This window comes from Gopherus evgoodei, chromosome 3, assembly GCF_007399415.2.
Source record: "Gopherus evgoodei ecotype Sinaloan lineage chromosome 3, rGopEvg1_v1.p, whole genome shotgun sequence".
Classification (NCBI taxonomy): Eukaryota; Metazoa; Chordata; order Testudines; family Testudinidae; genus Gopherus; species Gopherus evgoodei.
Window position 1 is genome coordinate 99059520 of NC_044324.1, and position 26444 is coordinate 99085963.

At 39.1% G+C, this 26444-nt stretch overlaps 2 protein-coding genes across 2 annotated transcripts in view; one reads left to right on the forward strand and one right to left on the reverse strand.

The window, feature by feature from the left end:
* Positions 1 to 26444, forward strand: part of NT5DC1 (5'-nucleotidase domain containing 1) — a 238906-nt gene that overhangs the window by 34594 nt on the left and 177868 nt on the right.
* Positions 1 to 26444, reverse strand: part of COL10A1 (collagen type X alpha 1 chain) — an 80792-nt gene that overhangs the window by 2743 nt on the left and 51605 nt on the right. Inside the window, exon 2 of the mRNA XM_030556164.1 lies at positions 11222 to 11375. Within this exon, the coding sequence (XP_030412024.1) occupies positions 11222 to 11360 (139 nt within the window). The 5' untranslated portion in view covers positions 11361 to 11375. The remainder of the gene's footprint in view (positions 1 to 11221; positions 11376 to 26444) is intronic.

Consider the following 26444-nt stretch of genomic DNA (forward strand, 5'->3'; position numbering starts at 1 on the left):
AACTGTGTGGGCTAAGAATATATTCATTCTTTCATTTTTTTAAAATGAAAGCTTAGAGTCTGCATAATCTAAATATGTCAGGTGTGCTCTATACATATATTGAGCAATCTGGATTCAGTGTGTGGGCTGGGTGTTTGATGCCACAGATGAAACTTGTGTGTACCACGAGCCCTGATTTCTAGCTGAGAGAGGTGTTTTTGATGTGGTTTCTGCCTTGCTAAAACATACTGAATGAGACCTATCTAAACAGACATTGTTACTAGTCTGTTTCACGTAAAATAACTTTTTTTTCCTGTAGTAGCTTGCTGAGAAGTGTGCAGTTAACTGTCTGTGTCCTATGCTACGTGTGGGAGCCAAATGAAAATGCCTCCTTCACCACTAAGAGATGAATCATGAAAAGTTTTCTATCAATAAATCCTTTATAGTGATCTTCTGACCTTAAGAATTAGTAGCTCGCACAGGTGATGAAATGCATAATAGGGTTAGGTCCAATTTAAAGCACATTGAAGTCAGTGGACAGACCCCCTGTTGGTTTCAGTAGGCTCTGGATCAGCCCCTTAATGATTTAGAGGTGTAAGAAGGGACCTAAACCTGCTGAGCACATAACTTGGAGAAATAGGAAGTAAATATGTTACAGAAATTACTATTATCCATGATAGCTGCTGCAACAATACTTCTAGAAATCTTTTTAAAAAGAAATATTCGGGGGAGAGGGAGGGGAGTTTCACTAGGATTTGAATGGAGTTATGCAAGTAGATTGTAAAGTCTTTAGGAGAGAAGGAATACATTGTTGGTTGAAACAACGAGGAGTCCTTGTGGCACCTGAGAGACTAACACATTTATTTGGGCATAAGCTTTCGTGGGCTAAAACCTACTTCATCAGATGCATGGAGTGAAAATTTCAGTAGGAGGTATATATATTACAGCACAGGAAAAGACTTGAGTTGTCTTACCAAGTGAGGGGTTAGCACTGACCTCCCACTTGGTAAGGCAACTCCCATCTTTTCATGTGCTGTATATTTATAATTGCCTACTGTGTTTTTCACTCCATGCACCTGATGTAGTAGGTTTTAGCCCACGAAAGCTTACACCCAAATAAATGTGTTAGTCTCTCAGGTGCCACAAGGACTCCCCATTGTTTTTGCTGATACAGACTAACATGGCTACCACTGTGAAACCTGTCATTGTTGGCTGAGTCACTGTATGCTGTACAGAAAACAATTTGGTGGTGGAATGAATGGAACTAACAGTATTAAGGAGAAGTTATAAATCGTATTTGAAGGCTGAGTTTGCTCTTGGTATGGATCTTCATATCCTGTGGAAAAATATTCCCTTTCTTTAAAGATTTGGATAGTTCCCAATTAACAAAATCAAGTAGGCATAGGAGGGGAGACTATTTTGATTTTTACAATATTGCAAATATATATTGTAATGAAACCACTGTCTTGTCTGTGGGCAATTCTTATTTAAAATCTAATATAAGTTCTCTTACGTAAGTAAAACTCAGATAAGGAATAAGTAATGATCTTATACCTACAACAGTTCTTGATTTCATTCAAACAATAGACAATCTTTCCCCCAAACAGTCTACAGTACTTTAATGTCAAGGACATTGATTGGAAATTTTAAAATTTGTAGTACTAGGTCATGATCAATGAATTCAATAAGTTAGTAGTGTCTACTCTATCTGCACATTTGAAAATGTGCAAAATTAAAGAAGCTTCTTAATTCCTGAACAGCTGTCATATCAATTATTTTACTAAAACTACACCTATTAAGATTTAAGCCTTTCCCTCCTTCTTCCCTCCCCATCTGCAAGGCTGAATCATGGTTTTGTTTCTTAGTAACTAAATCACATAGCATGTCTCTAGATAACATCATTTATTTGTAGTGTTCACTTTCATTTTATGCACAGTTGGGCAAATGATGGCCATTAATTACACTAGAGAGACAATGTGGGTGAGGTAATATCTTTTACTGGACCCACTTCTGCTGGTGAGCGAGACAAGCTTTCAACCTACAGAGAGCCCTTCTTCACATCTGGAAAAGGAACTCTAAGAGTATGTACACTGTAAATAAACACTAGTGGCTGGCAGTTTTATAGCCCTTTGACCTGGGCCAGCTATGGGTGTTTAATTCCAGTGTGGACATACCCAAAGTGTTGCAGATTGTTTAGAATAAGTAGTTAACACATATTCCAACAGACCATTCAATGGAAGTGGCCCGTTAAAACCTCAGCAGTCATAGGGCAAAAAAGGGAGGTGAGTGGGTTACAAATTGTTGTAATAAGCCATAAATCCAGTGTCTTTATTAAGACCAGGATTTTTTAGTGTCTAGCAAAGTTATGACATTAACTCCAAAGTTATGATGTCTTTTGAAGGTGTTGGGCCGTTTTCATTTGAGGATGAAGGCTGAGAGCTCAGCTATGGAGTGATTATTTTGTGAGAAGTGTTTTTGCCCATAGTGATGTGATACAGGTTTTTTCCTTTTATCATTTTTCTGTGTAAGTTCATCTGAGAGCATAGTGATCGTCTCATTTCTGCCACATAGTTGTTATAGGGGAATTTAGTGCACTGGGTGGAGTACACCACATGTTGTGATAGGCATGTGTTTTCTCAATCCCGCGGGCGGCCCCGCAGTGGGGGCAGCAGGCCCCAGCCCCCCCATCTCGCTCGGGTCCCACAGGGGAACGAACGGGGTTGGGCTGCTGATGCCTCCACCGCGGGATTGCACAAGCTGGTCAGCCAGCCCAGACGTGGCTGGGTGCAGCATGCATGCTCCTGGGTCCCCGCAGCAGGCCCGGGCTCAGGGGGGTTGGGGCCCGGGCGTCAAAGCCGCAGCCGCCAAGTGCCACGTGCTTGGCCGCTTCCTCCCCCCCGCGGCAGTGGGAGCAGTGGCTGCTCCCGAGTCCTGCTGCCCAGGTGGGGAGAACAGCCGCCGCTTGCCCCCCCCCCCGGGAGCGCGCCTGAGTTTCCCCTGCTCGAAGCCAGGCCGAACTCACACTCATCCCGGCCCCCCGATCCCCTGCCTCTCCTGCGCATGGCGTGCTTGGGAAGAGGCGGGGATTTGGGAAGGGATCCAATGGGGGAGGGAAGGGGTGGAGTCGGGGCGGGGGAGGACGCGAGCCCTTCCGAGCTCGGGAGCCTTTGCATGTTTGTCCACTGTTCCGACGTAACGTTGGTCCGGACGCGGGACAAACAAGCAAATATCGGGACAGTCCCGATAAAATCGGGACGTCTGGTCCCCCTAGTTTTGATGGATGCTTGATATATTAAATATGAATCCTAATTAGTGGTAGATTTTTTTTTTCATTTCCCAATTTGAGTTTGAGTAAGGCTTTCTTCCCATCCACTTATTAATTATTTTGAACCTTTAGACCTCTGCATAATACTCGCTTAACCAGAAAGTACAGATAAATAGTTCAGTTTTTCTTCTCTAAAAATATATGACTGTACTTATTTGTAAGAGTCATGTAGGGAGAAGAAAAATCTGGTCCGTGTACAGTGTTTTTGATATTCACTGGGCTTTGCCTTCATGTGTTGCCAGGAAAAGAGTGTTTAGCTGCCAAATGTAAAAGTACAGTTTCTGCTTCAACATAATTACAGTGTAGTCCTGAAAAGATCATGTTAGTTTGCCCATATTACCACCTCATCATCCATTAACTTATTTAAAATAAGGCTGATGTTTTAAATCGTACAAATAGAAAGCAATCTCATTACTGCATGCAGCAAAATTATTATAAACTGACACAAGTGTTGGTCTCCACTGGGAAGAGGTACTTGGAACCTGTCACTGTGACAGCAAAGTGGAGTGTACATTTTAACTGCCCCGTGCAGTTCCAGCATGCTGCTGCTGCTCTCGGGATTGCTTACTATTGAACTATGATATCCGGTAAGGTACAGTGGTAACCTGTGTTTTGAAACATAATCAAGTGATAACTGAAGAAGCAGTTCTAAGAAGAACTACATGGTATGGAAAAATCAGGAAGACTTAAGCCCTACAAGAAAAAGAAATAACCTTCAATGTAAGTTAGGTATGTGGTTATTTTTTAAACGTTACAGTTTCCTTTAATCATGGGTTAAACACAGATGGGACTAGTGGATGCAGCATACTTATTTAGTTAACATGAATTTGATACATCACAAGTATGCCACTCATGAATGCTGTTACAGTAATTAAATCCTGCATTAGGAAGGAGCATGTAAGACAAATGTAATGTAAAGTTTAGTCTTTTAGACTGCTCTGAAAAATTGCGGTAGTCCACCTAGGAAAAAATTTTTAATTATTCCAAAAGTGTTTCTTATGCTAGTGGGCAATAAGATATTTTCCAAACCTGCTCATATCACAGTCTTAATTGGTTAGTTCTATCTTCTTTACTCAATCTCTCTCTCTCTCTCGCTCTCTCTTTTTTTTTTTTTTAATCTTAAAATATACCAGTGGCTTGAGAGATTAAAAGAGCGATACAGTGCCTTTCCATTTTAGGTCATCTGTATCAACTCAGGACAGATTTCTCACTAATGGCTGGCTGTTCAGTGCCCTCTATGATCTATTTGTGGTTACGGCCTAGCTTCTAGTGGAGGTGTCCACATTGAAAACACACTTACCTTGTGAAGCAATAGCCTCAGCAGAGGGGATATGGAGAGTGAATTATCTTTTCACCTCTAAAGGTGATCCTTCAAGATTAATGTTCAAGGCACATTGGCAGGACAGAAAGGGAGGGCACACACCGCTGCTCCCCATGCTCTATGTGTTCTGTGAATAAGGCTGTCAATTTGTCACCCTTCATGAGTAGTAAATTAATTAAAACCTATGAGAGGGTATTTTTTTAAGTAACCATAGAAATTTGAGAATCTAATACCCATTGCTTCTCTAAGTTAATATTTATATTACTTTTGGTTTAGATATTCTAAAATTGTAGCCATTTCAGATTTCTTTGTTCTAAAGTATAACAAACTGTCAGCTAGAATGCATCTTAAATTCTATAAAACAGAGTAAGCAGAGTGAGATTGGGCATCAGAAGCTTAATTTGGAACTTCAGATTCTTTCAGTTTTACTTCTGTGTCTCATCTTTCTGTAGGGAATGTAACTGCAAGGGACACCCAGGCTGCTGTTCTTTTATCTTTTCCACCCATTCTTTCAAACTCATATATCCTGCTGTCTTCCTTTCCTGTGTTCAGTGTATAAACCTTGCTGTGACTGCAGCTTCTAACAGTGGCCAATTTGTTGCACAGAATTTGACACACAATTTGCACGGAGGTTGCATCAAGACCAGAGGCGGATTAGAGGTTTGTGTGACCTGGGGCCCTGGGCCAGAGTGAGCGGGGGGCCCTCCCGACCCCTTCTGCCTGCAGTGCTCCCCACTCCCCTCTCGTTTCTGCTGGGGAAATGGGGTCAGGGCACAGGGGCTTCCCCTGCCTACCTGGCACTCCTGCCGGGGAGCGGGTTTGGGGCATGAGGGCTTCCCCTGCCTGCCTAGTGCTCCTGTGGGGGAGCGGAGTCAGGGCAAGGGTGCTTGCTCCGCCCGCCCAGCACTCCTGTTGAGGTGCTGCGGGCGCCTGAATTGGCTGGGGCCCCTGGGCATGGGCCTCAAGTGGCTAATTCACCATGATCAGGACCCTTTAGAATTATGCAAATTATTCATAACCAGATGAGGGGAAAACTGAGGCCAAAGAATAAAATGTTAACTATTGTTATTATGGGAGTTTTATGCAGTTTCCTAGAATGCCAAAGGACAATACCTGAGGCCAGGGCTGGCGCTTCCATTTAGGCAGCCTAGGCAATCGCCTAGGGCGCCAGGATTATTGGTGGGTGGCATTTTGCCAGACGGGGCAGCAGGCGGCTCCAGTGGAGCTTCCGCAGTTGTGCCTGCGGGCGGTCAGCTGCTCCCGTGGCTCCAGTGGACCTCCCGCAGGCACCACTGCGGCAGCTCCACCGGAGCTGCGGACCAGTGGACCCTCCACAGGCACGACTGCAGCAGCTCCACCGGAGCTGCGGGAACAGGGCGTGGGGTGGTGAAATTGCCGTGCGCCTAGGGCGCTAAAGCCCCTAGCGCTGGTCTTGCCTGAGGCACAGCAACATACACAGTTTAAAATATTGCTGTTGCAGTTAAAATGATTTCAAACAAAGCCTTAATACAAATAATTGAAACTTTCTTTAAGTGATATATATGGTGTTCAAATTATTGTTGTGCAACCACAGGGGAAAAAAAACTGGAAGTAAACCTCCCCTCTAACTACATGAATTCTACCTTTTAAATGTAGTAGAATCCAAAAAGAGTAAATTAGGTATATAAAGAGGGCAGTTTGGCAGTATGGACTATGTGACTCTGGCCAAGTCTGCTCTCCAAATTACTCTGTAATTCAAGGAAACTTAGCGCAGGCCCACCAGGTGAAATGTAAGAGCCGAGTCAAGTGAATTTAATTCCCATAAAGAGTCAATACTCAGTTCACCGTGCTACACTTTCATACCGTGAAATCACTTTGGTTCTGTTCTAATTCTCCTTTATTTGTATAAGTTAGATGAAATAGACCCATGTCTTCACTCAGACTGGCTCTCCACACCCCTTCGTGGAATGTTACTTGGTTTGCTGATGTGAATCAGAACACTTGATTTTTCCATCCTCCGCTCCCCTAGAGGGCCATGTTAGGCGATAGTTTACGTGGGAGCATTGCCATTCCCAGTAACAAATTCAGGTCAGTAAGTTCTGTACAAATCCTTAGGAATGATAGACACGTATCTAAAAATTGGTTAAGTGCGTCCTCTAGGGAAAGGCAAGGAATTTGTTGCCTTAAGCACAAAGTGTTAAAAAAATCAGCTTTTTGCCAGCAGATATCATTCAAGAATCTCACTTCTGTTGGCAATTGTTGACTTTTTGAACTGTGACCAAAATACATTTCCAGTGATGTTCAATGCACTAGCTGCATGGCAACATTTTGGCTCTTGTATAGACTTGCCAATGGAATGCTACCACTCAGGGCTCAAATTTAACCAGCGCCATCTGGAGCATAGCTCTGGTGAATATTTTCAAACCCGCGGAAGCTCTTACGTGTCCTGCATGGCTGAAGCCCTGGGGCTCCAGGAAATACTCTGTGAGAATTTAAGACCTGTTAACCCCTCACAGAATGTAGCTGCAAATGGCAATGCAATAGTTAAAGGAGGCATATTTGTGGACCCGAGAAGGATGATATTTTCTTTACACAGAGGTTTAGAAGGGTAGAGAAAATCCTACCCCACTAAGAACCTAGAAGGAAGCAGTGTGTGCAGTTACTTCATTCATTTACACTTGTTAGGATGTTGTGTTACCCATCTCTTTGCATTTGGAGTTTGGAACATGTAACATTGCCAAGCCAGGACCTCTTCCTAAATCTAATTTCAAAATTAATATGTCTATTTAAAATCCCAGTCCTTCTGTTTTGTAAAGGGAAGGTGTATTAAATCATGGTATAACAGGGCAGATGAAAAGATTACGGGAAGCAATAGCTTTAACCAGGAAAACTGAAGTGTTGGTTGGCCACTTTTAAAAAAAAAAAAATTTCTTGGCATGTATTTTCTGACACACAACGTGGTCTATGTATTCTGACCCTAGCCAGACCTTGTTTACATATCAAGTTCAGTGTGAGGAGAAAGCACAACCAGCAAGCTTGAGATTTTTTTTTTTTAGAATTAGTTGTGTGGTTGTCCTCAACCAGGAATTTTGCAGACTTCAAAGTGGTGAACCAAAGTTCTGCAAATAGTATCATAATATATTTAGCAAATGATAATGCTGAACACACTCAAAAGAGGAGAAAATTATGTTCTCTGCCTGGGAAGTTGTTATGAGTGGGATTTGAAAAAAGAATTTCTAACATCGCCCAACTCTGCTCTTATTGAAGTGGATGGTAAAGCTTCCATTGACTTCAGTGGGACTAGAGTTATGCCGACACTGAGTTCTTTTTTAGAATCCCATCCATCATTATTAGAATCAACTACTAAAATAAAATTATCGAGAAAAATAGTTAACACATGCCCCTTGTTAACAGATTTTACTGACCTTTGGATCCAGTGAAGGAGAGCCAGAGCTGTGGATTTTAAAAAAAAATGAGACTGGGAAATATAAATTAAGATTTACAGGTTGGGAAGGAAGAATTATCTAGGTTCTATTTCTGTCTCCTAGAAGTTAGGAGGGACCTAAACATTTGCCTCCTCCTTTTCCACTCCCTACCTTCTCCAGTCATTTTTTTTAATGTAAATTAATAGGTAAAATTTGGGGTGTTTCAGGAAAAAAACACATCTTTGACTCTGCTCAAAATCCTGAAGTTGACTGTCTGCATAGTGATGAGAAAAGTGGACAGGAATAATTCAAGTTTGCAAATAGAGAAGATGGGGAAATACATTCCAAAGGGCTGCCTAAAATCCTATTTCAAGAAGTATTTTCATACCAAAAAAAGAATAAGGGAAGACACTATGGATGGTAGCCGATCCCTTGTTCCACCCTTTTCTGCCCTGGGACTCTCCCTACCCTACCACTCGATTCCCTAACCAAATCCCACGAAGTCCTCACCCCATGGGTTACAGAGGCAGCTCTCTTTGACCATCATGACAGATCTGTTAGAATGAGTGCCCTCCACTTGAGGAAGTGAAGAAGGTGGTCTTGTCCTGTCTTTTATCTGTCTTGCTTTTACAGGGAGAGACTAAGGATCACAGAATTGAAAGTTTCTGCTACTGAGCAGCTACTGGGATAAGTTAAAACAGAAGTGTATCTCGGGTTCTGTGAAGTAAGTCCTTCCCAACAAGGGAAACTAGCAAGACTCTGTTCATGAAACAAACAGCAAATTGAATGATAGACTTTTTATTCATTTTCTTGAGGGACATTATTATTTGGCAAGTAAATTCTAGAGAAAACCGAATGACAAGTCAGTGAAAATCTGGACTGTAAACATAGCACAGTGGGTGTGTCTGTTAGTGAAAGTTAAATCACCAGCTGTATGTCTATTAATTACAGAAATTTAAAAGTCATGAGCAACATTTTTTTTGGTCACAGGGCAAACAACTTGGTGTGTTTTGCATTTAAATTATTTTTAAAATGAGGTTTTTTAAATAAAATGTGTAAGCCACTTGGAAAAAACAAAACAAAAACAAGTCAATGCTCAGACTGAGGGTACAGTAGCAGACAGGACACCAGTCAATACTCATGCCGAAGACACAGACTTTAAGACAACTTTTTACTGATAGCAGGAAGGATTTATGATCAAGATTGCTTTCCTGATCTCACACGACTCTTATTTGCAACTGCCATGTTCCTGCACAAGTATACAGATACATGTAGGTGAGCTATAACAAAGATAAAAACTACTCTGAAGACACCCTTTGGTACAGTAGGAAAGAAAAGAATGGTCACTTCAGTTTTTTGGCATTTTCCGGCAGCAGAATTGAAGATCCAGCCAGGTACTAAATGCTTTGACAGGCAGTGTTCAGTACTTTCAATGCACATTGAGGATAATAGGATTTGACTTGAGGGTATTGATCAGGACTGGGTCCTAAATGATCATGTTGCTACAAGAAAGCTAGTCTTTTATTTTATCAGTTAATTTTTAGCAAAAATCTCCACTGAGGCGAAAATACCAGTGGGTAATGTGTGGAATCAATTATGAAACTTGATTTATTAGATTCTGATGATCCATTGTGGTTTTTAAATATCATGCTCGTTTTAGTCTTATTCTTCAAAACTATTTGTATGTTGCGTATGCAGCTAGGACACAAAACATTTTGGCATAGATGATTTAAAAAGTACTGGATCTTTGTGCAACTGCATTGACTGAACTTGGTGTTTTATCTAAAACACACACCTGTAGTAACAGTAGCATGCTCAGCAGGGGCGGCTCCAGGCCCGAGCACACCAAGCGCGTGCTTGGGGCGGCATGCCGCGGGGGGCGCTCTGCAGGTCACCAGGAGGGTGGCAGGCAGGCTGCCTTTGGCGGCATGCCTGCGGAGGGTCCGCTGCGGAGGGTTCGGCGGCATGCGTGCTTGGGGCGGCGAAATGTCTAGAGCCACCCCTGACGCTCAGATATATTAATGGTGTTCAGTGTAGTGTTCTCATTTCATTTTTTCAGAAATCATACTTTATTGAAACCAGTTATACTCTATTCTTAGTTATCTGATGTGAAATTTGTCAACAATTTGGAGAGCATTAATAGGTTAGTTTCTGCATGCTAGATATGACTCAAGAAAGTTGTTTTGATTGTTAGTACTGAATGTTTGTTTCAATTTAACAGATACTTTAAAAAAAGAGGGCTTTCATATACCTTTTCAATAGTGGTTTTAATATATATTATCTATAATCACACACTTCATACACAGGAAAGAGGAAAATACATACTTATAATAATCCCCTCAAAGTGTGTGTGAAGTGAGTTAAAAAATATATGACCTGTTCAAAAGAAGTATTTTTATAGTGCAGCTATAATTAAGCATGTTTCAGAAGCATCTTTGTAAAACCAATTTATATTTCAGGTGTTTAAATTAGTCTGTTTTAATAAAGATGTGTATTATTCTCTAGCAGTTATGTTATAGGGTTATTTTCTTATCTCACTTCCATCACTGTAACTCAGATCACTTCAGTGAAGATACCCTGGGTTTACAAATGTGGAACAGAGATCTAAATTTGGTCCATATATACTGAATTAATATTCAGCATTACTAGCTTTTACCATCATTGAATTTTAAGTAAGGAAACAAATGTAACAGTAGAATATGATTGGACACCTACATTTTTGTTTGAATATTACAGCCAGCTGATTTATTAATGTAACTCCCAGTTAGTTTTTATTGCTATGTCCAGTTTGATTGCTTTTTTTGAGAGCCATTTCCCAGGTCAAGAGCACTGATGAGCACTGAGCAGGTCTTTATATATGAATATATATGCTTCAAGAGTATTCTACATGGTAATGGCAAAATTCAAAATCACTGCTGCTCGCATGCTCTCTACCTCTTCTTATATAGTTGTACTATAAAATGGGAGTTTCCCTCTTTCTCTCATCCAGGAGAGTAGCATCTTCTCTCTCTCTAGCCATGACTGTCAGAACCTGTCCCATTTCCATCTGCGGTGACATAATAGCCATTTAGAACTAAACAGTTATCACTGACAGTAAACAACAGTAAAACAAGAAGAGAGATTATCTGTACTGTAATGAACACACGTAGGGTATAACTGCTTATAATATTTTTTAAAAAATATTTAACTTACCTTGACTTTTTACGTTAAATGGTAAGAAATGTGGCCCCTTCATGCTGGCTTGTTTTTGGTATCGTTCAGAAAAAAAACCATCACCGCCATGGACAATGTTCAGAGAAAGCAGCAGCAGAAAGGATATTTGTACCTGCATATTCCCCAATCTGTTCTGCATTAGAGAGGAAAAATACTTATGCAAATGATTGTTCCCTTTTTAAAAATAAGTTGATCAGTTCAGGATTTGCAGCAATGGACAAATAAGTTGTATTTAAAATACTTAACATTACAGATTCAGTACTGCTTTATACAAAACTGCTCCCAAATCTATGAATTTCTAGTGCATTTCTTAAAGTATACCTATTTTAGTCAGAGAAAGTGGTTAAATGTTTTAAATACATTTTTAAAGTATAGATATATAAAATCTGTAATCTTACCAGATCAGATTCTGTCCCATATGCTTCCAATCAACAGTTTTTAAATTGTTTATTAAATATAATCAGCATATTAAAATATGTAACAATTTAAATTCTTTTCAGAAAAAAAGTGTCAGTTTGCTATTAGGTTCTATAATGCTAGGTTTGGGAGCAGCATATCTTGACTCCTCTAGAATCAGGGAAAAGTCTCTCTCATATGCATTGCAACATGGCAGCATCGCCTCCTTCTAATTAACACTGTATCTATAAAGGGTAAAATCCTGACCCCATTGACATCAATAGTGGAATCCCCATTGACTTTACTGGGGCCAAGATTTCACCCTTAGCCTTTGGAAGTAATTTCCCTTGTGGCAGCAGGGACACTGGCACTTGCTCTTAAAGAGCCCCAGTAAACTTCTTTCCTGTATAAGGAAGGATTAGATTTTTATTGATAAATGTTGATTTTGCCATACATACACAAACTGATGAAAACATATTTCCACTGATAATAATTGAAATTTGCAGATAGGCAAGATAAGAAAAATACTGCTTGAAAACTTATCAAAGTTTGATTTAAGGATATTAACTTTGTATATTTAGAAATGATATTGACAGTTTTTATTTTAATGGTTATAAAGTTTTAATTTTTTGAATCTCAACATCTGTCATTAAATTATTGTCTGACTCTACTATTGTCTTACACTCCCCCCAATTTCCTGCAACTGTTAACATTTAAATAAATAACAATTGAAAAAAAATTGCTTCAAACTCCTAATTTTGCCCAACTGAAAATTTAAATAAATAAAAATAGGAAAAAATGAACAGAGATAATATTCATCTATCAAAATTTGAGAAAAATAATTAAAATTGAATTCTTCAAGACCTATGGTTAATTTAAATTGGAAGCCAAATGAAATGGAATGAAACCATAGCATACCAGAATAGTGTAGAGCTCCAAATATGTAGTAGCCTTTCAGTAGCCTATTGAGGTGCTCTTCCGCCACAGGTGCGCAGAACAGAAACTGTTATTTCAAGTATCCATCTAAGATATTTATACTTTTTGTTCCCTTGTTAAGTCAAGTTGCACTGTGTTTAAGCTCCTCCCTAAAAGTCATAAGCACTAATAGGGAGAGGGATCTTGGGCAGGCATGATGGAACAGGTTGGAGTTTTTCTTACTATATGGTATTTCATGTGTCTTTGGTGAAACTATACTCATCGTGATGAACATTTTCTTAAATTATTTTATATCCCTTTTGTTTTCAGGATTGAGAGAGGTAGCACTGGGAAAAGCTTAAATTTGTAAGTGGGATAGATACGTGTTACTTTTTAAAAAATGGATTTCTGCATACTTTTTTTTTTTTGCAGATTTTTGTAAGGAAGTGTAGTTTCATAGATTGTGAACTTCTTACTATCTTGGAGCAACTACTTTCAGGGCTTACAATATGTCCCTTTTGTGTTAATTAGGGATTTGTACAGTTCTGGAGCCATCTGAATCACTTGTTGTGCTTGTGCATAAAAATGAAATTGAAGAAGTAAATTAATGAGAAAGTATTTACATGTGTGTTTCTGTTATGTTGTCTTAGATGTATAACACATCAAATAAATAGTCCATAAATAGGGACTGTTTATGTGCAATGAAGTATCCATTCATAAAGAAACTTGAGTTATACAATATAATACCACTATTTCTATTTCCGTTACATTCAGTCTTATTAATTTATTGAAATAATTTATTTTATTGCATACTGAAAAATCAGACAAATGTAATACAAGCTTGCATTTATTTTTTTCTGAATTTTTCTATTTGCAGTAAATGACTTTTGTTTCAGGTTCTGGTTCAATGCAGTGTTGTTTATGGTGCATTTCCACAAAGTTCCTATTTAATGGCTTTGTCTCATTATGTTTAAACCACCATTAATTTATTGTATTGGGTCAAATTTCATTACAGTTTAGTCCACACTTAGCAAATCTCTCTGTTTATTCAAAGTATAGATTAGCACTGGCCATACTAAGACCATTGAAATAATTTTTGCTATATTAACTATTTCTGCCTGTTATGACTTGTCTACTTGGTAAACAGTGACAGATGGTCTCACAATATTTCAGCCCCACTGTCATCATTAATCAGTTCCAGATATCATGTAGTAAATTTCAGTTCCTGAATCATTCATGTCCCTGATTCTAAAATATGACATAAAAGCAGAAATAATATGGACATGAAGAAAATGACCTTCTGAATTTAGTGTGAACCTCCAAGGCTAAATGTAGCATGCATATTACTTTTTAAAAGCATTCTTGATAAAAGTTAAATATGAACATTTCTAAAAAATCTATACATTTATAAATGATCAGGTTTTGCATTATATTATTGATTGATCTGTATGTTAATGCAAATGTAAGTAAGTAGTAGAGTCATGGATTCATGGCCTGATTCATGAGTATGCCCGGTACTGCTTATGTTTTTATGGAATGTTGCCCTCTAAAACTGTGGAGGTTATTAAAAAACAAATGCAAATAAAAGTAACTGCACTATTGTTAACTGGAGCCAAACATTCCTAATTTGATTAACTTGATCCCTTTTGTGGAGAGAATGGAAGCTCTCTGATAGTCTTTCATTGGGGCTGCACAGCTGGGCATCCCCGCTGTGCCATCTTTCCCATTAGCACCTTCTCCATGCTGGCATAGAGGAGTGTTCTGAGCCAGCTTGGACAGTAACTACTAGATCTATGCCTATGAGGCACTAGTAATACTAATAACAAACAGATTCAGTGAGGAGGGATCTCATGCCTGGTAGGCACAGAAGGGCTACAGCCACCATCCCAAAGGTTGGATGAAGTGGCTGTGAACAGGCTGCAGCACAGCTGCATGGCCTACACTCTACTGAAACTCAGCTTCTGTTTAAATCATTGTTCTCTACCCAGGTGACTTTCAGTCCTGGAAAAAAATAGGGCTTTATGGCAAATATCCTGAAACATAACTTACCACGCTGAAAAAAAATGATGGACTGTCAAGTCTGGTATCGGGTTTGCAACTGTGCCGATATTCTTCTGAACATATACCGTTGTTGTGAATAAAGGTCATGATTGATGTAGTAAGTCATCTGATGTAGTATTATGTGGTATCCTTTCTCCATTCTTCTTCCCAGTCACCCACAAATAATTTTCTGTTCCATGTTCATAAGGAAACTCTACTCTGGAATACGTCCTTCAGCATTATTCTTCATTAAGCTTGTGTGTATAACTAGGTTGGTGATTTTTAGAGGAGGCTTACATAGTTGAGTTGTTACTTCCTTGGGAAGAGCCGCCTATTTTCAGTTGCTTATAATTTTCAGAAAAACTAAATTTTGGACTGAAGTTGACCATTAAGTTTCTTATGCTGCTTAGTTTAGAAGTTAGTGTCATTGTACATTTTAGTGAGAATCCACTCAGCCATTACTCAGCATTGAGTTATACACCCAAAGCACAAGTATAAGGAATTTATTTTTCAGATGTTAAAAGTGAGCAAAACCTACAAACCCTTTTTTGTTCAGGTAATTTCAAAAATAGTTTTGTTTTAAAATTTCGACTATAATAATAAGGAAGCCCTCCATGGAAAATGTTGCCAATCTGACAATATTGGGTTAAGAAATAAAGTTAGGAACATTTGGCTATAGTCCTGTGCGCATAAAGCTTCTTACATTCCTTGCTATTTTCTAGACCAGTGCATAATGCTCCCCCCAGATAGGTACACTCCTTCTACAAAAGTAATATGCACCCATATTTAGCTGACAGTCTTGTTTCCTCTCATCCCACTTTACTGCCAAAAGGATGAATAATCTCTGTGTGAACACATGTGTGAATAAGGACAATTGTTGGGTGAGGAGACATACACACACATCTGTTCACTTTGGATTTATGCCAGACTCCACCCTGGAATGCTGCTTCATGGGGTTGTTTGGCTTAGGGTTTGGTTTGGTTTTTTGTGCTGGTGGAAAGCTGAGGTGGGCTTGTGGTTTTCTTCTTCCTCATGTTCCCCCTACTGCTGTGGGCTTTCTCTGGGTGCACTATCATGCCAGGATTTAGCGGTAAGCATACATGTGAAGTGTCCATATATATGCACACACTTGTGTATGTCTATATTCAGTAACAGCACATTAAACAAACACACCTGTGTTTATTTGAACACCACATCATGGAGACTGGCCACTTAAATACACTTAATGTGTATTTGCAAATTTGCATTCAAATACAGGTAACTTTTTCATGAACAAATAAGTCTTTAAAATAGCAATTGAAAAGTTCGAAAAGTAAATAATTATACTGCAATATAATATTCCCTATTCTAAGTAAGAATAAAATTTGAATTTCCCTGGATAACAAAAAGTAATTATCCGAAAATTGCAGTTTCTTTTTAGCTGTGGATATACACTTTGTTATAGTCACATGATGTTTGCTTCCTGAATGAATGACATTATTCATAATTAAACACACATTTATTTAAAGAAATGACCTTTGTGGAATCCCCTCACAATCCATAAACCTAAGCCCATGTGTAAGTCTTTGCAGACTCAGAGTCATAGCTAGAAAAATGGTGTGGCTTTGGCCCTGATCCTGGAAGTTACTCTGGATGGATGGACCCCTGTGCCCGTTAACTTGAACAGAGTTCCACAAGGGCATAATGTATGTGTGTGTTTGACCTACTGCATCATCACTTGCAGGATTAGCATGACCAGAGGCGGATTACCATTTTGTGAGGCCCTGGGCCAGAGCAAGTGGGGAAGCCTATTGACTACCCCTATGCTAGACTGTCAATATATTCAATATTTTTTAATTAACAAAATATAAATATTTTCAGCCAAGGGCTCTTTTTATCACAAAGTGTTGAAGCCCTTTCCTTGGTTAAAAATATTAGAAAGTCTCTTTAAAACAGGAAAACAAACTTCTAGATTATTTAGTCACACACTCTTCCTATCTGTAAACTGGTATAGAGTTTACCATAAGGAAAAGAGAAGAAAATATGGAAGTTTATTGTTAAAATATTGGCAGCACATTGCTGGCCAAAGCTTGAGGGAATGTTGAGGCCATGCAGATGGCATGAAATAGCTGTGGATGAGTTAAGGACTTGAAGTACTTTTTCGTACTGCTACTCCTACTTTGAGCATGTCATATGTTCTAATTAAAAATGCAGACTAGCTACTTGGAAAGTGTGTGTGTGTGTGTGTGTGTGTGTGTGTGTGTGTGTGTGTGTGTGTGTGTGTGTGTGTGTGTGTGTGTGTTTTATCCAGGAGGAGAATTTATTTAGCTAACTAATTGTAAAATTAAATAGGATTTTTTCAGCTGTCGTCTTTTGCAGACTTATATTTAATGGATGCTTGGCTAAGTTAATCTTGCAGGGCAATATTGTCTCATCTGTTTTTAAAGCAGAACTCACCCTGGAATACCAGAGAGAGTCTGTTAAAAAAATTATGAGACTTCATTGACATATAGCTTGGTATTCGTCATTTGTTAGATTCATGTCACTTATATTTTTATCGATTTAATTGCAGTTAACTCACAAGATTAATTCAAAAAAATTAATCGCAATTAATCACCGTTTTAATCGCACTTTTAATCACACAGTTAAACAATAGCTTCCCAATTAAAATTTATTAAATATTTTTGAATGTTTTTCTACTTTTTCAAATATATTGATTTCAATTACAACACAGAATATAAAGTGTACAGTGCTCCCTTTATATTATTTTTATTACAGATATTTGCAAAATATTTGTAAAAATGATAAACAAAGGAAACAGTATTTTTCAGTTCACCAAATACAAGTACTGTAGTGCAATCTTTTTATTGTGAAAGTCCAATTTACAAATGTAGATGGTTTTTGTTACATAACTGCACTCCAAAACAGTGTAAAACTTTAGATCCTACAAATCCTATCAGTCCTACTTCTTGTTCAGCCAGCTGCTAAGACAAACAAGTTTGTCTGCATTTACAGGAGACAATGCTGCCCGCTTCTTATTTACAACGTCACCTGAAAGTGAGAACAGGCATTCGCATGGCACTTTTGTAGTTGGCATTGCAAGGTATTTACGTGCCAGATATGCGAAACATTCATATGTCCCTTCATGCTTCGGCCACCATTCCAGAGGACACGCTTCCATGCTGATGGCACTCGTTTTTAAAATATGCGTTAATTAAATTTCTGACTGAACTCCTTGGGGGAGAATTGTATGCCTCCTGCTCTGTTTTACCCACATTCTGCCATATATTTCATATTATAGCAGTCTTGGATGGTCACCCAGCACATGCTGTTCATTTTAAGAACACTTTCACTGCAGATTTGACAAAACACAAAGAAGGTACCAATGTGAGATTTCTAAGGATAGATACAGCACTCGACCCAAGGTGTAACAATCTGAGGTACTTTCCAAAATCTGAGTGGGACGAGGTGTGGAGCATGCATCCAGATGTCTTAAAAGAACAACATTCCAATGTAGAAACTACTCAACCCGAACCTCCAAAAAAGAAAATCAATCTTCTGCTGGTGACATCTGACTCAAATGGTGAAAATGAACATGCGGTGGTATACACTGCTTTGGATTGTTATCGAGCAGAACCTGTCATCAACATGGATGCATGTCCTCTGGAAAAGTGGTTAAAGCAGTTATCACATCTGGCATGTAAATATTGTGTGACACTGGCTATGCCAATGCCATGTGAACACTTGTTCTCACTTTCAGGTGACATTGTAAACAAGAAACTGGCAGCATTATATCCTGCAAATGTAAACAAACTTGTTTGTTTGAGTGACCGGCTGAACAAGAAGTAGGATTTAGTGGACTTGTAGGCTCTAAAGTTTTACATTGTTTTATTTATGAATGTAGGTTTTTTGTACATAATTCTATATTTGTAAGTTCAACTTTCACGATAAAGAGATTGCATTACAGTAGTTGTAATGAGGGAATTGAAAAATACTATTTCTTTTGCTTTTTCACAGTGCAAATATTTGTAATAAAAAATAAATATAAAGTGAGCACTGTACATTTTATATTCTGTGTTGTAATTAAAATCAATATATTTGAAAATGTAGAAAACATCCAAAAATTTAAATAAATGGTATTCTATTATTGTTTAACAGCACAATTAATCATGATTAATTTTTGTAAATCACGCAATTAATTGCAATTAATTTTTTTAGTCTCTTGGCAGCCCTACTTTTACAGTTGTAATGGTGGCAGAATAAATGTCCTGCATTCATGCTCACATGGAAGGGTGGTATGTGATTATTTTGGCACTAGGTACTTGGTTAGTGATCGGTTACTTAGTCATGTAAGGTAACTTTTGACTATAACATTCCTTTTTAGCATAAGATTATTTTTAACCACGCACCACCCAGTTATATATTTATAACACTATTTCTACTAAGTCTGTTTACCTTCAGTTGTGCCAAATAACCAATATGCAGCTTTAGGAAATACTTTTGATAGTCTTATAAATTTAACTCAGTGACCCAAATTTACTGGTCTCTATGACTGAGGAGGATTGCATTATTATTTAATTAATGTAATAGTGCCCAGAGGCCCCTGTGAGGTTTGCAGCCCCATTGTGCTGGGGATTGTACAGACATATGAGACAGTTACTATCCCAAAGAGTTTATAATCATAAATTAGGTACAATGCAGCAAGCGGGTGGGGGAATACATTGAAGAACATGCTTTTCAGTATCTTTGAACACTACTGCTTGCAAGTTGTTTTTTCCCCCTTTCTGGCAATGCTGATCAAACTGGTGACTGAAGTGAGAGTTAATATCAAATTTCTTGATCTCAGTGAAAATTTTCCAATTTTGAGTTGTTTTTTTTTAAAATAAGACTTAAAAACATGCACATTGTTCAGGTAGTTAGGCTACATAACCCCTGGGTTTTTATCACTGTTACTCTTGCCCTCACTCCCACAGTAAGGCCTTCATCTGATGCCATAAACACTTTATAGGCTTAGGCCTGGTCTACACTACGCGTTTAAACCAAATTTAGCAGCGTTAAACTGATTTAACTCTGCACCCGTCTGCACGAGGCCCTTAATATCGATATAAAGGGCTCTTTAAACCAGTTTCTGTACTCCTCCCCGATGAAAGGAGTAGTGCTGAAATCGATATTGCCATGTCGGGTGAGGGTTAGTGTGGCCGCAAATCGACGGTATTGGCCTCCGGGTGGTATCCCACAGTGCACCATTGTGACCGCTCTAGAAAGCAATCTAAACTCGGATGCACTGGCCAAGTAGACAGGAAAAGCCCCGCGAACTTTTGAATTTCATTTCCTGTTAGCCCAGCATGGAGCTCCGATCAGCACAGGATGGTTCAGGGTATATCTCGTCAACTTACACCCACCCCCCCGTGAAAGAAAAGGGGAAAAAATCATTTCTTGACTTTTTTTCAATGTCATCGTATGTCTACTGCATGCTGCTGGTAGACGCGGTGCTGTGGCACTGAACAGCAGCATCCTCTCCCCTCCCCTCCCCTCCCCTCCCCTTCCTGGTGACAAACGGTACAGTACAAAAGGACTGATAGCCGTCCTCGTCATCATTCCGTGAGTGCTCCTCGCTGGCCTCAGGTGAGGTCCACCGGGGGTGCCTGGGTGAAAATAGGAATGACTCCTGGTCATTCCCGGCAGAGGGTACAGAACGGTTGGTAACCATCCTCATCATAGCAACTGGGGGCTGAGCCCCATCAGCCCCCCTCTTTCATGTCTAGAGAAAAGATTCTGTCCTGCCTGGACTATCATAGCAGCTGGAGGCTGCCTCCTCGTCATTTTATCTCACTAAAAACTCAGTGTTTCTTATTCCTTCATTCTTTATTACTTCATCACACAAATGGGGGGACACTGCAACGGTAGCCCGGGTGGGTTGGGGGAGAAGGGAAGCAACAGGTGGGGTTGTTGCAGAGGCACCCCCTAGAATGGCATGCAGCTCATCATTTCTGCGGGATCTGACATGGAGCAGCTGTGCTCTCTGGTTCTCTGATACACTGGTTCTCTAGTACACTTGCCCGATATTCTAGGCAGGACTGACTCTATTTTTAGATAAAATATAAAGGAGGGACTGACCCGGGGAGTCATTCCCATTTTTGTCTTTGCGCCCCTGGCCGACCTCAGGGAAGGCCATCCAGGAGCACCTATGACAGTAGCAGACGGTACAGAACGACTGATAACCATCATCTCATCACCAATTTACAATGGCACAGCAGACAGTACAGAACGACTGGTAACCATCTCTGCTACCTTGCAAAGGCAAATGAATGCTTCTGTGTAGCACTGCAGTACCACCTCTGTCAGCGGCATCCAGTACACATACGGTGACAGTGACAAAAGGCAAAACAGGCTCTATGGTTGCCATGCTATGGCGTCTGCCAGGGCAATCCAGGGAAAAAGGGCGCAAAATGATTGTCTGCTGTTGCTTTCACGGAGGAAGGAATGAGTGACGACATTTACCCAGAATCACCTGCAACACTGTTTTTTCATCCTCATGCATTGGGATCTCAACCCAGAATTCCAATGGGCGGGAGAGACTGCGGGAACTATGGGATAGCCACCCACAGTGCAAAGCTCCAGAAATCGATGCTAGCCTCGGTACATAGATGCACACCGCCAAATTATTGTGCTTTGTGTGGCCGCGTGCACTCGACTTTACAAAATCTGTTTTACAAAACCAGTTTATGAAAAATCAGAATAATCCTGTAGTGTAGGCGTATCCTTATTTAACTTCAACAGAACTCCTTACATATGCAGAGTTACTCACATGCAAAGTATTGACCAGATCGAGGTCTAAAACTTGCATATAAATGGTAAGATTTTCAAAAGTACCTGTGATCCTAAGAGCCTAGAACACTTTTGAACATGGGACTTGCACTCCTGAGTCACTTAGGTTTTGTCTACACTACCACCTTGTCAGTCAGCAGTGTGGAAAAAACACCTCCCTCCGACTGACATAAGTTTCACGGGCCAAAGTGCTGGTGTGGACAGCACTATGTCTGCAGGAGAGGTTTTCCTGCTGACATAGCTAATGCCCCTCGTTGGAAGAGCTGTCATTATGCCAGCGGGAGAGCTTTCTCCTGCTGGCAAAGACCATTACATGAGAGACCTTATGGTGGCACAGCTATAGCGGTATAGCTGTGGAACTGTAGACATTCTAAGATTACAGCCCTGCCCCCTCAGATTCAGAGCCTTGCTGTCAGTTTACCAGTCTAGCACCACTAATCTGATCAGTACACCTCTACCCCGATATAACGCTGTCCTCAGGAGCCAAAAAATCTTACTGCGTTATAGATGAAACCACGTTATATCGAACTTGCTTTGATCCACTGGAGTGCGCAGCCCCTCCCCCCGGAGCACTGCTTTACCGCATTATATCCAAATTCATGTTATATCGGGTCATGTTATATTGAAGTAGAGGTGTATTGTCAGAAACAAGATGTGAAAAGATATCAGGAAAACATGTTCCTGCATTTTAGGTTTATTTACTCGCCGATTTTCCCAAAGGGAATCAGAGATTTAGTTTGTCATTCTTCTCTAGCTGTTAGGCTGAGTTCTTACATTCATTCTCCATGCTCCAGTGAGGTCTGAAAATGAAAGAAATGCTGCAGGAGAGACGATATCTAAACCTACACCCTTCTAGGTGATAAAAATTCAAGGTACTTCCTTATGCACCACATAACTAGGGGACTCTTTCACATCAGTTGTCTGAAAACCTGGTTGCTAAAAATGATCTATTTTGCAAAGTGTATCTAGAATAGCAGGTAGGAAGCCTGCTGAATAGGTACATTTATTGGACTTGTTACCTGCTGTGGTTTTGTCAACTGGCACAAATCTGAGGAGAGCTTCATGTTTAAAAACAGGTGCTAAAGTAAAACCATTTTGGGTTCAAGACTTTCTTTTAGGGCCAGAACAAATAAATGTTGTCTGAGTTTATTTTAAAAATAGAGTTTTTAAAACAGAAAAGTCAGACATTTTTAATACTGGTTTATTTTCTTATGTATATTAAAATATTTTGAAGAACTTCATTTTTGTTTGTTTTTTGTGCAGCTTTCTATATTTTCTGTTCCTAATGCATTATGAGTTCAAACGTGGAATTTACTCATGCAAAATTCTCCGGTAAGTTTAATGGAAGTGTTGTAACTTTACACCATCAGTGCTAGTCCAGTGTGTGTGTTCCTTTTTGTAATAGAAGTGTGACAAACAAACAAACAAAAACACCCTTCCTCTCTCAGCATTGCCAACTCCAAGTAGTCAAAAATCATGAGTTGAGCCCAAAAACTCATGAGACTGGATTAAAGATCATGAGATTTCAAAAAAAATTATTTGGAGGTCTTTTCATTTGCCCTCCACATTTTGCACCTGTGGGGATTATGTTTTTGAGCATTTGTCCGAGACCAAGAAGGCTAGAAACATGTTTGTTTGTTTGTTGTAAAGGAAAGCTGAGTTTGTTTAATTGATGTGATTCCAGGGTCTAGAGCTTTAAGAAAAACATCAAATAGCATTAGACTCCCAATAAAATCATAAGAGTTGGAGACACTTTACAATGCCCAAACAAATCTCCTCTGGGGAGAGGATGAGAGAGAGAACGAACCCACAAGTGACCGATATAAGCAATGTCACTTAATGCACTACTAGAATTGTGATGAGGGTAGTATACGAAACTAGAATAGAATATGACACAAAAGCCCATCATTATGAAGTACTTTTCTCTCCATAGTGCCAATGAGATGAAGTTTGGTTTTGGTTTATCCCTAGACTTTTCCTGTGAGACCACCATCTAGAATTACTCTGTCAGTGCATTGTAAGGATGAGTCATTTGTGTTTCTTGCTTGATCTTTTCAGTTGTTGTTTGAGAAGTAGTTTGCATTTGAGCCATATTTATTTCAGACTCTTCTGCCTATAGCATCTTGCTTTTGCTTATTTATACAGTAGATGTATATATGTTATGAGAATCTACTTACAGGTATTTGACAGATATTTTTGTCATGTTATGATAATTTTCCGAAGCCCAGGCAGTGCCTAGACAGGTCCCATTCCAGCCTAGGGGATTCAGGTGGTTTCATTTGTTCAGCAGTTTACTTTTGATACCAAAACACAAGAGAGTTTGTACGAAACTGAACTATATATGCTGGTTCCAATCACATGATGCGCAGCGGGAATACTAAAGTTAGGCCCTTATTGTGTGGCAGAGATGGATACTCATCAACTCCAGTGGCTACTCTTATATGCATTTAAGAGGAGTTTAGCTAATACTTGTTTTTCTGTGTGTCTATTATACCTTTCACTTCACTCCATAGTCTCCTATGTCACTAAATGAAGTTCCTTACCCTTTCACTTGCAGCTCTTGAGATAGCCAGCCTCTGAGTACTTTTGAGAATGGAGGGCTATTAGTTTTATTTACAAAGAGACCAGGAATTGAGAGTGCTCCTTTTCCTTAATCTGCAGTGACAAAGTACATTGAAGATATCTCCTTAGCAAGGCTGAGGACTTAATTTCCTGTTTAGGTTGTCTTTAATTTCTTGTTGGGGACATACCTCTTAAATATGGTAAGTAATGCATAACAATGACCCAAAATGAGGGACATAGAATTTATTTGGGAAACATGATACACTGTGACATTAATTATTTTAGTGTAAATAACTCTTAAGTTTAATGATTCTTTATGTCTGATATAAATAATTGTCAATGATAAAAGTGAAAACTATAGGAAATAAGTGCGGAATAACGTTCTTTGAAATGAGCAATTTGTGTTGGGCACTTGGATTGTTGATGGATTTTATATGCTGGTTGCAGTATCAGTATTGTGATTTGACCATGTTACATTTAGAAATTATGGATTTAATTATATATAATTAAAATTAACTATAGGATTAGAATACTGCAGAATAAAAATTGATATTGTAATTACTATTAATTTTAAGTGTAGTTTGTGCTATTATTATTGCATTAGGATTTGGCCTCCATTGCTGTTAGGTTTTAGTGTTAAGAACATATTTATTTACCCTGGCTGAAATATTTTTATACCAAACTGAATGTTATTAACAACATCATGTTATTTACACACAAACATTACACTGTTTTTCGTTGAGTAACTTCTCCTTTCAAAGCATCTGAAATGTATGTCAAGCGATTAAAAAATAAATTGTGATTAATCATGCTGTTAATAATAGAATACCATTTATTTAAATATTTGTGGATGTTTTCTATATTTTCAAATATATTGACTTCAATTACAAGACAGAATACAAAGTGTACAGTTCTCACTTTATATTATTATTTTTATTACAAATATTTGCACTATAAAAAAACAAAAGAATTAGTATTTTTCAATTCACCTAATGCAAGTTCTGTAGTGCAGTCTCAAAAGTTTACAAATGTAGAATTATGTACCAAAAAAACCCCTGCATTCAAAATAAAACGTAAAATTTTAGAGCCTGCAAGTCCACTTAGTCCTACTTCTTGTTCAGCCAATTGCTCAGACAAACAAGCTTCTTTACATTTGCAGGAGACAATGCTGTCTGCTTCTTGTTTACAATGTCACCTGAAAGTGAAAACAAGTGTTCACATGGCACTGTTGTAGCCAGCATCACAAGATATTTACTTGCCAGATATGCTAAACATTCTATGCCCCTTCATGCTTCAGCCACCATTCCAGGGGACATGTGTCCATGCTGATGATGAGTTCTGATTGATAATGATCCAAAGCAGTGCAGACTGACACACGTTAATGTTCATTATCTGAGTCAGATGCCACTAGCAGAAGGTTGATTTTCTTTTTTGGTGGTTCGGGTTCTATAATTTCCTCATCAGAATGTTGCTCTTTTAAGACTTCTGAAAGCATGGGACACCCCATCCCAATCAGATATTGGAAGGTACTTCAGGTTCTTAAACCTTGGGTCCAGTGCTGTAGCTATTTTTAGAAATTTCACATTGATACCTTATTTGCATTTTGTCAAATCTGCAGTGAAAGTGTTCTTAAAATGAACTTTTGCTGAATCATCATCCGAGACTGCTATGACATGAAATATATGGCAAAATGCAGGTAAAATAGAGAGACATACAATTCTCTCCCAAGGAGTTCAGTCACAAATTTAACTAACATATTTTTTTAATGAGCATCATCAGCATGTCCTTTTTATGTAGTCTGTTGTAAAACTAGGCAAATATATAGATGAGTTGATGTACCGCCGGAAGATCTCTGTGTGCCCACAGGGGTATGTGTTCCCCTGGTTGAGAACCACTGCATTACACCATCTGGAGAGTACTTCAGATATCCGAAAACTCATGCTAAAAGAATAGAGCTTTTGTTTTTTCTGCAGCTGTTTCTATTCTCAAAATGCATTACCAAGAGATAAGATAAATCTTGCTAATGAAATAGTTGTGTGTAGACAAATGGATCCACTGTTCTGCCCTTTGCAATAGCATGCACACAGCTTTGGATGTACAAATTTGCTGAAGAAAAGGAATGACGGGCAATTATCTTATACATTTTTTTTCTCTTTCTGAAACTGGTATTTGATCTTAAACTTGCAGAGATGGACAGAGTGGACTTTGCTGTAAAGCTTCATTCTTCTATAACAATACAGTTCATACTGCCTAAAGAAGCATTGCATTGCAGAGAGAGCACTGGATATGAATCCAAGCTTTAGGGCTCTGTGGACTTCTAGATCTGTTGATTTCTGCCAGTGAAAACCCAGGATGCTAGTTCCTGGTAGTGAAAAGTCCACCTGAAGAAGGTGCCAGTGATGCATGGTTCTTAGACCCTCAGCTTTGCCAGGGTTCTTGAGCTGTCTAGCATAGTTGCAAAACTTGAGTGGTCCTATCCAGG